The sequence below is a fragment of the Maylandia zebra genome, linkage group LG3, assembly GCF_041146795.1.
Source record: "Maylandia zebra isolate NMK-2024a linkage group LG3, Mzebra_GT3a, whole genome shotgun sequence".
In the NCBI taxonomy this organism is placed as follows: Eukaryota; Metazoa; Chordata; class Actinopteri; order Cichliformes; family Cichlidae; genus Maylandia; species Maylandia zebra.
In genome coordinates, this window is record NC_135169.1 from 30,351,978 (window position 1) to 30,365,032 (window position 13,055).

Genomic DNA, 13,055 nt, shown 5'->3' on the forward strand with positions numbered 1-13,055 from the left:
TCTGCACATCAGCCACCTTAGTCATCAGTTATAAATATTTTCCTGGCATTTCTGTCTTTCATGGAACAGAAAGTAGGAAGAGACGATGTAGGAGAGCCCTCGTTTCCTGCCCCCCCCCCCCCCCCCCCCCCCCCCCCCCCCAAGGAAAAAACAAAACAAAACCAAAACCCATATTTTAGGTGTGATTGTGATAGATTGTAGCTGAAAAAGTTAGAAAAGTCTGATTAGTGCGTTTTTTTTGGCTTAGAAACCAGATTATTAAAAGATTCATGGACAAGACAGGAAACATAGTTTCAAAATAAAAGCATGAATGAGAGTTTCTAAGGCTTTCTTGGTAAATCTGCTTTTCTGTATTATATGGAAACGATATAAAAATGCAGTTTCCATGTTAAGAGGTTGTAAATAAATAATCAGGTGGCTGTGGAAATACATCCAGGGAAGTTTTTAAGGTTTTTGCGAATATTTTCGCATTGTCTTTGAGTTTGAAAGTTCAGTCTTATTATGAAAATCCCTACCGGAAGCCGAGAATACACTCCAACTGTGCCGGTTCAGTACGTGCGTACGAGACCCCCCTCACAGCGGGACACCGCAGAAGTAGATCGGGGATGAGGTCTGACCCGCAGCCTGTTGTTGATGTTCGCTGGGGGGATTTTATTAAAGAGAAAAGTAAAACAAAGTGTGCGCACAGCGGAGATTCAACATTCACTCCTGCTGTTAACGAGCGAGGAAACTGTGGACAGATGAGAGAAAGTGAATTGGAAGCGTTTGGAGTCGCTTTTGTTGGACACTCTGCCCTCTGGCACCGCTGCTGCTGCTAACAGCGGCTCTTTGTGCTGCAGGCTGCCGCTTTTTCCTTCAGGGAGAAAGGTAGGACCTCTGGAAAAACCTTCCTGCAGGTATTACAGTAGTTTATTATACATGAATTTCTCCAGCACCACAACACTTGATAGAAGCTGGTGCTCAGCCTCTCATCCGTGGACTTTTACGCATAGTGTGCTTAAGGACGCACTTTGCGCCACGCGTGTGGGTAGACTATTTCACTATCGTGAAATAAAAGACTGGTGACCAACTTATTTGCTGTTGGTCACCAGTCTGCTGCTCACAGCAGCATCACTTCAGCCTGCATGCTCTGCTTTGTTTTAACACCGATTCTCTTTGACGCTTAAAGTAAAATCGCGTTACGTGCAAACCTTCCCTGGAAGCGCCGTCACATCTATCATGTCAGCTGTTTGAGTGTTTGTAGAGTCCTGGATTATTCAACTACTCTGTTTAGGGTTGACTCTTGGAGTGAGGACAGGAGGCAACCCACACCTCGCTGGCTCACTGCCACCCGGAGGACAGGAGACCCCTGTGAGTCACAGAATTAGACATGAGGCTAAACAGCGACAGAGAGTTAAAAACATCCTAAACTGATTTAAAAAAATACAAAGTTTCACCTGCTGACAAATGCATTTTATTTAAACACGAGTGGAAGGACACATAGTGATATGAAGGCAATGAAAGCTTTTTAAAAATGCAAATCCACAGATAGTTATCTCTCAGCATCAGCAGAAGTGGACGCTAGTAAACACTGACGACAACAACAACTTAGGACTTTGAGGCAGGCCTCTTAAATTCAAATTTAGTTTAAGTGCTGGCAGTCCCCTTTCCACACTGCACGTGGAAAATCTCACATGACAGTGGACTGCAGTGTAAATCAACTAGTGAATCGATTACAGTGGGATAGCCTTATCTGATCAGTGTGATCGATGTGATTAACTGTGTCCTGTCAGCGTGAGAGAGAGAGATGAGGGGCTGGTTTTGTTCACATTCATGGCACAAAATAGTTTCCAATCTGTGAGAAACATTTACTGTAAATTCTGACATTTTGCATTAAGTTTGTGTTTGTCTGCAGAGAGAAAATATTCTACTTGAGCATGTGTCAGTATGCCTCCCATAGTCAAGGACATCCATAGAGGTTTGCACTCTCTAGACACACAGAGGTAACTGGGGCTGTTTTTCACTCAGTCCTGATGGTTTGTAACCACCACTCTCTCATGCTCCTTTTTCTGTTTGAGACAGTATTTGAAAAAAACCCAAAAAAACCCCTTTGTCTTGATGAGAGGTATCATGCTCAAACTGCAGCAGCTCTGAAGATAATTTTTCATCGTGTCAACAGGGAATATGAGTTCTTAGGTCAAAGTGATTTCCATTTTTATCCAGAAAGTTGGCAGAGCGCTCTGCCCAGCATGGTGCTGTGACAGGTAGTCCATACAGCCATGTCTCTCTCTAAGGAGGCAAGAATGCCGTTTTATGCCCTGTGGACACAGCAGACAAAAACTATGCTTAGCAACTCATTGCTAAACTCTTCACTTCATTTATGTGTTCCCTCTTTTAGCTCATATACATTCAAAGAAGGTTTTACATGAAAACTGAGGAGACATTTGACTTTTATTGGGATAAAAGTCCACACTTTTTAAGTAGAGATAGTGTCTCTCTCATGAATCCAAACCTGGTTCCACAGAGGAGGGGCCTGAAAGCTGAAGGCTCTGTTTAACTGTTTGTTCTAAAACATGGCCAGATTTCTAAATAATCAGGTCAGTGTATGTACAGTCAATTATATGTGAGCCACAAGCTCTAGGCCACATCCACACGTACATGGATATCTTTTTCAGTATCAGTATCAAGAGGCCAGTATCACTAATATCATCATCTCACACACATAGCTCTAGCTTTAAACATACAACTAACTCCAACTTACTTTTTAAGTCTTCTGTTTATAAGGGGCTGTTAATCAGAAGAAAGCTGTCTTAAAAAGGAAGGTGTGAAACAGTTTGTCCGCTGTGAACCAGAAGCTCAGGATTCACAGTTTTCTTTCAACCTGTGTTTCTTCATTACGTCAGCGCAAGCAGATATCCTAATATGTTCCCTGATAAGGCACACATCTCCAGCTGAGAACAAAGAAGCCCCACCCATCTGCTGTTTAAATATTTTGTTTGCTAGGAGCAGCCAATCAGAATAAACTTTTCTAACAAGGAGGGGGAAGGGAACTAAAACTGCTTGTTTTTGACAGTGAAGAGAGGGGGTGCACAGAGCCCGAGTATAAAACGAATAAGGGTTATATTTAACTGTGAGTTATGCAAAACTGCATGAGTGAAGTCTAATAAAAATATGGAAGTTGAATATAACAGGTTCCCTTTTAAAGCGGTGGTCCTCATTTCTGCATTATTAAAATAATAACAGCTTCTACAAAGTAAATAAATCAGTGTGTCAGAGAAATATTGATATTTAAGTGTCAGAAATTTTCAGTGACCCTCTGTGGATGTCAGACAACTCCACATGAAGGTCCGATCTCCTAAAATTTAAACCTACTCATGCGCCTTCTTGGAAAATGTCCGTCTTCAGAAGTCCATGTTTGAATCACATGAAAGCCGTTAAGTAAAACCTGAAGTCTCTAATGTGGAGATGTGATGCTTCAGGTCACGGCACAAACTGAGAGCACGAGGTGGCTTGTTATTAGATTAAGTGTCCGCTTTTTCTGCAGGCAGTTTGAAAAGTACCCATGAGAAAACAACCCGGCTCTATCTGCATGAAAACAAAAACAGATTACAGGTCTGTAGATTCAGAGGAATGTCCTTACAATGATGCCAGATTTGCTTAGTTTAAAAAAAAGTCTTGAGGTGTGCAGTTGAGGGATAAGAGAACAGGATGGGGTGCTGCTGAGTTGATGTTTTGGTCGCCACGACAACTGCTCCCCCTCCTGTCTTTTCTCACCGCTAGCCTCCCATTCATCCCCATTGTAGTAGCTAAGCTCCGTTGCCCCAGGAGACCACGGGGGACAGTTGGGGAATGTGGGCGAGAATGCAGATCGCAGACCGACCCACAACAAAACACTGCGGAAGGTTAAATATACCGAAATAAATGAAGCTCACTTTAAAAAGCAACAAAGTTCTTTCTTTTTTTTAAAAACTGCATGTTTCCAAGTTTTTCACGTATAAGACAGCAGGAATATTTTCAAGCGGCTGCCATGTTGGGCATCTGTTCCTGTGTGTCCTGCACACTGGAGACTTGCAGCCTAAGAATAGAAGGTGATGTGGTTGCCCTTCATTGGCTGAGAACACACTTGGAGCCAAATCACTCAGTTTGCTCATTTAAAAAAAAAAAAAAGGCAGAATAATGGGCTCAGTTATGCTCTTCCATACACTTAGAGTGCCAACATTTCAACAAAGCTGTCTCTCTTCCTGTTGCCATTCCTCGGTATGTGTCCCTCTGAGACTGTTTTACTTCTGTCTCACATGACAAATTATCTTTTTCCTATCCCTCCTTCTCTTCATTCATCTCTCTGCCTCCTCTCCCCGCTCTCCCTCTCTCTTCTCTCTCAGCTTTCTCTCTCTCCCAAATGGTTTCCATGTCTTTTCCAAACACTCACCCTATGTATAATTAATCTCTCACTCTGTCTTCCTCCCCCATCTTTCCGTCTTCTCCCAAGGCTCCAAGATAGATTCCCTCAGGAGTAAAGTGGATCTGCTGCGCCTCCCTCTGGCCCTCTCTACCAAGTCCATCAGCAACTGCAAGAGCCAGTTGGGAGTGGTCTGGGACAAGGGCGGTTTGGGGACAGGAGTGGCCCGGAAACTCCGCCCACCGCCGATCACTGACATGGACAACGAGTCAACGTACTCGGGATACTCTTACAAGTCATCCCACTCGAGGAGTTCCCGCAAACACAGGTAGAAGAAGTAAGCTGAGCAGCAATGCTGTCCAGTGTTTGTGTTCGTGTCTGTCATTGTCCTCACCCCGTTTTAAAATAGCAGAGCATTTCTGAAAGGCCAAGCTGAGGTCATTAAATCTAAATTCTAATGATCGATGAACTTTTCAGTCATATTACAGCTGGATGTCACAACTCTTACAGTAATAAACCAAATCTGTGATTAGGACGTGAGCAGCGAAACTATCGCTATCAAGTACTGTGATCACATGTCATCACGGTGCATAACAACCACATGACAACAAGCGAAAATGACACTTCTGACATCTTAGAAACCCACTGAATCATTTTAATTTCACAACAGTAACATCTAATTTGTATCCACAAAACTTTTAATATTAGACAAATATGCGAAATGCAGGTGTGATTTATCCACACCTCCCCGGTCCTCTGTGAAAAAAGAATTGCCCTGTTTGTTAAATCATGAATTAACTTTGATTAATTGCACTCGGGCTTTATTACTGCTAGACCTGTCAAATCAAGAAATCACAAAAGATCGCAAAAAGCAACACATCAAGCCATGACTTAAAGAAACGGCTGACAAACAGCCAGTTATGTCTAAGCCATTTGTAAGGCTTTGTGATTCCATGAACCGCAGTGAGAGCCATTATCCACTAATGGATAAAACTTTGAAAAGTGGCGAAGAGTGTCCTGCCTACCAAAATGACTCAAAGAGCACACTGACGACTCATCTAGGAAGTCGTAAAAGAACCTAGAACAACATGTAAAGAACTGCAGGCCTCATGTGTCTCAGATAAGGTCAGAGGTTATGATTCAACAATAAGAAAGAGACGGCAAAAGTGCCATCCATGCGAGAGTTCAAGGAGAAAACCACTGCTGAGCAAGAAGAACACAAAGGCTCGTCTCACATTTACCAAAAAACATCTTTGACTCCAAAGACTTTTGGAGGAAAAAAGCTGAACTTTCTGGAAGATTTGAGTCCTGTTAGATCTGCATTAAACTGACACAGCATTTCAGAAAAACACCATCATACTAACAGTCAGACATGGTGGTGTTAGTGTGATGGTGTTGCTTCAGGACATGAATTCTGATCCCTACCAGATAATCCTGAAGGAGAATATCCAACCATCAGCTCATGCTCAAGAGCGGAACAAAACGTCTTCCACATGTGAAAGCCTCAGTTTTTTAGTTTTTTGGCACTGCCAGTTTTAGGGGCACTTGCATTTTAATGCAGGCTGTAGGTTTGGAGAACTGTTTTCCCCTTAATAATGAAATCATTGTCTAAAAACTCCAAAAGTTGATTCTGTTCATCTGGACGTAGCGTTTTCAGTGGGAGAACACGTCCAGAACACGTTGGATTTTGTTAAGAAGGTGAGAGATGTCATTATGGAGGCAGATGAAACCGTGGTCTCGTACCATGTTACATCTCTGTTCACTTGCATCCCAGTCACGGAAGCGTTGGAGGTAGTTTGTAAGAGATTACAGGATGACCTCAACCTCAGCAACAGGACCACTCTCAGCATCGACCAAGTGTGTTTGCTTTTGGAACTGTCTTCATTCCACCTACTTCACAAACAAGGGTCAGTTCTACAGGCAGAAACATGGGTGTGCCATGGGCTCCCCAGTTTCACTCAATGTGGCTAATTTGTACATGGAAGAAGTGGAAAAAAGGGCTTTGCTATCCTACCCTGGAACACCACCAAGCCATTGGTTCAGATATGTGGATGACACCTGGGTGAAAATAAAATCTCAGGATGTACCACAATTCACGGATCACATTAACTCGGTGGACCGACACATCAAGTTCACCAGGGAGGATATGAAAAGGGGCAGGTTAGCCTTCTTAGACTGTGAGAGTTCCATCAGTAATGGGGGACATCTAAAAGCTGACGTGTACCGTAAACCTACACATACGGATCAGTATTTAAGGTTTGACTCTCATCATCCACTGGAGCACAAACTCTCCCACTGAAAACGCTACGTCCAGATGAACAGAATCAACTTTTGGAGATTTACTTACCTGGATGACTGAGCACGCATCAAGACATTGTCTAAAAACTGCATTTTGTCTTTACTTTAGTTATCTTTGTCTAATATTAGAATTTGTTTGATAATCTGGAACATGTAAGTGTGACAAATATGCCAAAAACTAAGAAATCTGGAGGGGAGCAACTATTTTTTCACCACATTGTATTGCTATGTGATCAATGGACAGTCGGTTAATTGACATATAAATCATCTGACTAAAATCAAACAAACAACTCTAGAGCGCGGGCATTTACTAGTAAATAAACAGTAACACATGTCTTTAAAGACACTAGATAAAGTCAACACGCTGGTTACATGAAACAGTAGTGTATAATTACATTATATGTTCATAATAACAATGCAGTAGATTATGGAAAAATATAAAATGATGTTTTTTTGTTAAATAGCAGAGTTTCACCACAACCGCTTCTGAAGAATCAGATCAAAATCTGCTGACATGAATTAAGTGTTGTGCGTTTGTAGACGATAACTACTTTTTTCTTGTGTGTGTGCAGGGAGAGAAGGGACAGGCATCGCTCTAAGAATCGCGATGGCAGCATCCGTGGAGAGAAATCTGTGGTCATCCAGGCTCCGGGGGAGTCGCTGCTGGACGCAGATTCCCCCAGAGAGGACGACAGGGTGAGAGATTCATTTTTCATTTTTAGTCTTGTAACAAATGTTCTTCATAGCCGCAGCATTTCTGACACTGACCTCTTCCTTCAGGATGACAACTGGGGTGAAACGACCACGGTGGTCACCGGCACCTCCGTGGACAGCATCTCAAACGAGGACCTGACGCAGCTATCTAAGGACTCAGACGACTCTTCAGCGCTGGAGTGCCGGCGTTACATCAGCCCAGCGCTGGGAGCCATTCTGGGCTTCGTCTCTCTGATCACTCCACTGGCCTTCTTGGCCCTCCCACAGTTCTTGTGGCGGGACTCACTGGACCCTTGCGGCACGCCGTGCGAAGGCCTTTACATTTCACTCGCCTTCAAGCTCCTGATCCTCCTCATCTCCACGTGGGCGCTGTTTCTCCGCCCGCCCAGAGCCGCTCTGCCACGCTTCTTTGTGTTTCGCTGTCTGCTGCTTGCGCTGGTCTTTCTCTTCGTGGCGTCCTATTGGCTCTTCTATGGGGTGCGGGTGCTGGAGCCCAGAGAGACAGACTACAGGGGGATTGTGGGCTATGCGGCATCTCTGGTGGACGCGTTGTTGTTCATTCAGTACCTAGCCCTCGTGCTGCTGGAGGTCAGACACCTGCAGCCGGCTTTCTCTCTGAAGGTTGTGAGGAGCACAGATGGAGTCAGCCGCTTCTACAATGTGGGACATCTCAGGTTAGTAAGTGTGGAAAATCAGGAGTATTTGTCTATTTTTTGTGTCTCTTTTTTTTCTCGAGTTCTCTGAAATAATGCTTTTTAAATTTCAGTGACACTTGCTGCAGAGTTTGGCCACGCTGTAGTAGGGGGCAGCATTTCATCACTGTTTGATCTGTCTGGGTCATGTTCGTTTCAACCCACTGCTAAGATGTCCAAAAAAAGCCCACTTTGTTTCGCACATGCATTATTTTCTCCAAACCGCATGTGGATCAACCCACAAAAAAAAGTCCAGATTTTGTTACGAAGTTTTCCCCACAGTGTCGGTGGAACTGTTCAGTCCTACAACTTTGACTCTTGACCTCAATGCATTGCACTAATTCTCAGTTTTAGTCATTGCTCTAGTTTTCCTGCAGTTACCAACCAAACCGCAGTGAGTGGTTTTTAAAATATGCAAAGATCGTGTGGATGGTGTTGCTTTCATTTTCTGTGGGTGGTTAGGAAGTCACGCCCGTGCTATGTGTGTTAGACCCCTCTTAACCTTTGGCTCTGCTGTGAAGCTGCAAGCATGTGCTGGTGGTGCAAGCAGAACGATCGGACTAAAAACTCAACACAACTGCAAAATATGTGGCCATAATTAGGTGATGATTTTATTTAGAGGATTGCAAATCACAATAACAGCCATCTTCAAGTTAAAGACGTTATAGATGGAAAAAGGAACAGCCCAGCAACACTCGAGAAGGGGAGAAAAAAAATAAGCTCTGGATGGACCAGACAGCTCAGGAGGGCAGACGTCTGCTACAAATGTCCAATTGCACAGCAGGATGGGTGAGAGCTGATAAGGATCACAGATTCAGACGGGATCAGGCCCAGATCCTGTTCAGCTCTGATCATTTTGCACTTAACTCAGGTTGAACATCCTCAGAGTGGACTGAACTCTGATCAACCTTTCTGGAACAGGAGACTCCAAAATTGTCGATCTCACAGTTATTCAAGCCACAGTTTCTTTTTAAACTCAGAGTTTGTTGAACCTGCTTCCTGTAATACGGCCCTGGTGACTGTGGAGGTCATTTGAGTGCAGTGAAGTCATTGTCACGCTAAAGAAACCAAGAATATTGTGACTTTGCGTGTTGCCATGGAGCTGTAAATACTGTGGTCATAAAGGGATGGACATGATCAGCAACGATACTCATGTAGCCTGTGGTGTTTAAATAAAGATCAGCTGCTATGAAGGGACCCAATCTGTGCAGAGGAAACATCCCCCACACCACCAAACCACCAGCAGCAGCCTGAACTGTTGATGAAGGCACGACGGAGCCATGCTTTCATCTTCTTTGTGCCACTACACTTACCATCTGCACCAGCAGGTTGTCTCAATCATGTCTACATGCCTAAATGCAGAGCCCTGTGATTGGCTGATCAGATATTTGTGTTCATATGAGTTGAACAGGTGTTCCTAATGAGGTGGCCAATGCAGCGTACTTCATAGCAGAGGATTGCTGTTGCATGTGATTTCTGATAATTCTTGCAGTGCTGTGCACTTTTTTTTGTTTCACACTGATGTACGTTGTTAGTCCACAGCAACCGTTTTTTGAGCGGCACTCCATCTGAGTGACTGTGGCTGTTTCTTCCTGTTTCAGGGGCAGTAAAGCAGCGAGGATGTTAAGGTTGCCGACGCTGATAACAACTCTGCGTCTGTTTTAACAAACTTTCTTCCTCTTTGTTGTGCAATGCAGCATTCAGAGGGCCGCAGCGTGGGTTCTCGATCAGTACTACAGCGACTTTCCGGTTTATAACCCTGCGTTGCTTAACCTCCCCAAGTCCATCCTCACCAAGAAAATGTCTGCTTTCAAAGTCTACAACCTGGGGGAAGGTAACAATTCAGCTGAGCAAAAAACCTTATCAGTCCGAGTGAAATAAATGACGCTGAATGAAAAAGCAGTTTTCACCTCCACATGTAAAGCCATAGCTTCAGATTGCATAGTGAATTTCACACAAGCACGAGTCTATTAATTTATTTCTTCCAAATTCTACATGGAATAATAGCTGATAAGCTCATCAGAAGTATCAGAGCCACCCGTGTTACTCTGCTCACGAATTAAATGTCACATTTCTGTTCACAGACAACAGCACCAATAACTCCACAGGCCAGTCCAGAGCCATGATTGCAGCGGCCGCTCGGAGAAGAGACAACTCTCACAACGAGTACTACTATGAAGAGGCCGAGGTGGAGCGGAAGGTCCGCAAACGCAAAGCCAGGTACTAACGGGTGTGTGAATACAGAAGTATTCACTGACAAAGATGCAGAAGTTGCAGACTAGGTTAAACTTAAAAGGTTGTTTTCCTACTAAAACATAATCATATAAACATACTTAAAGATAAGAAGGAAGCACAAACACAAAAAAAATGATGTTAAGATGTTTGTTGTCATGAACTAACTAAATTTGTGGAATTCATATTATTACGTTTTTACCTGAAAGTCCTAAAATGATGCTCTTTTTTTCCCCCCTGGGGTAATAAACATAGAAGTATAGAGTTTGTAGTTTGTAATGTACATGACATCGGTTTAGTGGAGTCATGGTCTCCTTAATCCTCACAGGCTGGTGGTGGCAGTAGAAGAAGCTTTTACCCACATCAAACGTCATCAGCAGGAAGATGCAGTCACTTCGTCTCCCAAACACCCGCGGGAGGTGATGGACCCCAGGGAGGCAGCTCAAGCCATATTTGCCCCCATGGCGCGGGCCATGCAGAAGTACCTTCGTGCAACCAGGCAGCAGACTTACCACAGCATGGAGAGCATCATCAGCCACCTGCAGTTCTGCATTACCCACAACATGACACCAAAGGTAAGGAGGGTCAGTTTGTGTGCGTGATTTTCCCCAGTTCAGTCCTGGGAGGAGACACACATCCCTTCAGCGTTGTGTCAGGAACGTAGAAATAACAATATGATACAATAAGCAGAAATGCACTATTTCCAGCTAAAGGTTCAAATAAATGAATTCTGCTCTTGTGTAAGTAGACAAAGTATGAAAACAGTGTGAATTTCTTTTATAAATGTTTTGCATTTGATTATGAATTGTGATCAAAATTGTCCAGCATTAAAGTAGTGGCAGCATTTTATTTTGACATCACGTCCAGCCACATTAAACAGTGTGATGGAGTTTGTTCACAAACCGTTCTGCGCATTTTCTGCTGTCATTAAAGGCTTTCCTAGAGCGTTACCTCGTCCCGGGCCCCACCCTGCAGTACCTGGACGGCAACAGGGGGCGCCAGTGGACACTAGTGAGCGAGGAGCCAGTGACCGCCTCTTTACGTCAAGGCCACGTCTTCAGCCTGAGGCGCCTCGACCTTTCTCTGATTGTGACAGTAACGCCGCTTCCTTTCTTGCACATAGCCGAAGAGTTTATTGACCCTAAAAGCCACAAGTTTGTCATGAAGCTTCAGTCAGAGACGTCTGTGTAGGAGGGGAGAGGCACCGGGCAAGGCAGAGGAGGGGCAGGATGTCGCATCATATGTACTAATAACTGAGGTCTATTTTTAATGTATCTTTTGTTTGTTCTTTATTTACTTTGTGGTATTAAAAACCTGATTGTTATGACTGTTTATTAGCACAGAAAGGTCTTTACTGACATAAATATAGAACTTGTAGGAAAAACACCAAGGCCACAAAAATAGCATGTTACTGACGATCTTCCATTTACTTGCTTGAAAAACTGCTGACTGTTAACTTTGCTCTGTGGTTCTAGTTCCCATTGTTGCATTTTGTTTGCTCTTTAAATTAGATTCTTAATAAATATGATATTCCTGCACTGTTTACCTAAGATCCACCCATGACAGATCTATGGGAAATATTCAAGCATTTTTATTGTTCACAATGACTTTTTCATATGCAATCAGACCTGAAAGGCTTCACTTTATTTTTCTCAGACTATATCTCAGTTCTCTTTTCTATCTTTAGCATCTTCTTTTTTTTACTTTTTTAGTTCCTGCAAGACTGACCTTAAAAGGCAAAGAATGAACAGAAAACTTTACTAAAAGTTTGCCTGACATTTATAGACAGCTTTCATAGCCTAAATGCGGAGACATGAAACCATCTTTGAACTATTTCTTCTTATATTTTTTATTCCACATGAAGAAGGTGAAATGCTAACTTTGTAGTAAATAAGAAATTTTAAGTGAGTCTGGAAGGACAATTTCACTGTTTCTGAAACATGTTTTGTATTGTTTATGTGATTTGGTCACTCACTGTGAGCACCACTCTTAACCTAAAAACGTATTTCAAATTAAGATCCTAAAAGAGTTTCAGTGCATAGGTGCCCTTCATTACTGCAGGGTTTTTTTTATTATGAAACCTGTCCAAGCATTTACACATACTATATGTACAAACGGCTGGACAAGATTAAAGGATGACAATAAAACACAGTGTTAAAAGGAAGATGATTGTATTGTTACACTTAAACTGAAGCAGTAGAAATGCACCTATGCTTAGTTGGCGCAGACATTACACCATGGGCACCTGGAGCTTATCTAGCCCTGCTATGTCTGTGTATGGGGGTCAACTTTCATCGATTATGAGTAGATGAATCTATAACACTAGCTAGAGCTGGTTGTCTGGAGTAATAACAAAGGTATTGATTTTAATGATGGATATATTTATGTGTCTTTTGTCATTCAAAGATGTCTTTTTTTTACATTACAGATAGTCACATCACTGACGACCAGTTTATATGTACATTTGGAGTGTTTTCCTTTTTTAAAATGTAATTGTATTTTTTATTGGGTGTATTTTGCTCTCACTTTGTTGTACTGAAACTAATGTCTTAATGTCCTGAAATTACCACTTGTCTCTGCAGGTCACTGTCTCTTAAGAAAAGACTCTTGGAAAAAAAAAGTATTAAATGATGTCAGTCAAACCTCATATGTGTCACCAGATAGTTGAGTTGTGTATTTGTTTTTTGGTCTGAAAAAAGGAAGTGAGGCTGACATACATAGGAGTGTGTGCGCCCTAACAC

The 13,055-nt window shown here is 42.8% G+C and overlaps 1 protein-coding gene across 2 annotated transcripts; it reads left to right on the forward strand.

Moving 5' to 3' along the window:
• The first annotated feature begins 582 nt into the window (after nt 1–582).
• LOC101469466 (vang-like protein 2) lies at nt 583–12,961 on the forward strand. Of its 2 annotated transcripts, none has more exons than XM_004573866.4 (8): nt 583–896; nt 4,469–4,706; nt 7,249–7,372; nt 7,457–8,064; nt 9,780–9,916; nt 10,167–10,302; nt 10,643–10,889; nt 11,248–12,961. In XM_004573866.4, the coding sequence occupies exons 2-8, from the start codon at nt 4,636–4,638 to the stop codon at nt 11,503–11,505; spliced, it is 1,581 nt and encodes a 526-aa protein (XP_004573923.2). In that variant the 5' UTR covers nt 583–896; nt 4,469–4,635; the 3' UTR covers nt 11,506–12,961. The 2 variants fall into 2 exon arrangements, with proteins under 2 accessions (XP_004573923.2, XP_004573922.2); XM_004573865.4 differs by having other exon boundaries at nt 583–867.
• The last annotated feature ends 94 nt before the right edge of the window (nt 12,962–13,055 follow it).

What these genes read in the sequence shown, in the direction of transcription:
- LOC101469466 (XM_004573866.4), top strand. Translation starts at nt 4,636, where the DNA reads ATGGACAACGAGTCAACGTACTCGGGATACTCTTACAAGTCATCCCAC. An exon ending in TACAATGTGGGACATCTCAG is followed by an intron (nt 8,065 to 9,779) that starts GTTAGTAAGTGT and finishes TGTGCAATGCAG; the next exon opens with CATTCAGAGGGCCGCAGCGT. An exon ending in CCCACAACATGACACCAAAG is followed by an intron (nt 10,890 to 11,247) that starts GTAAGGAGGGTC and finishes CTGTCATTAAAG; the next exon opens with GCTTTCCTAGAGCGTTACCT.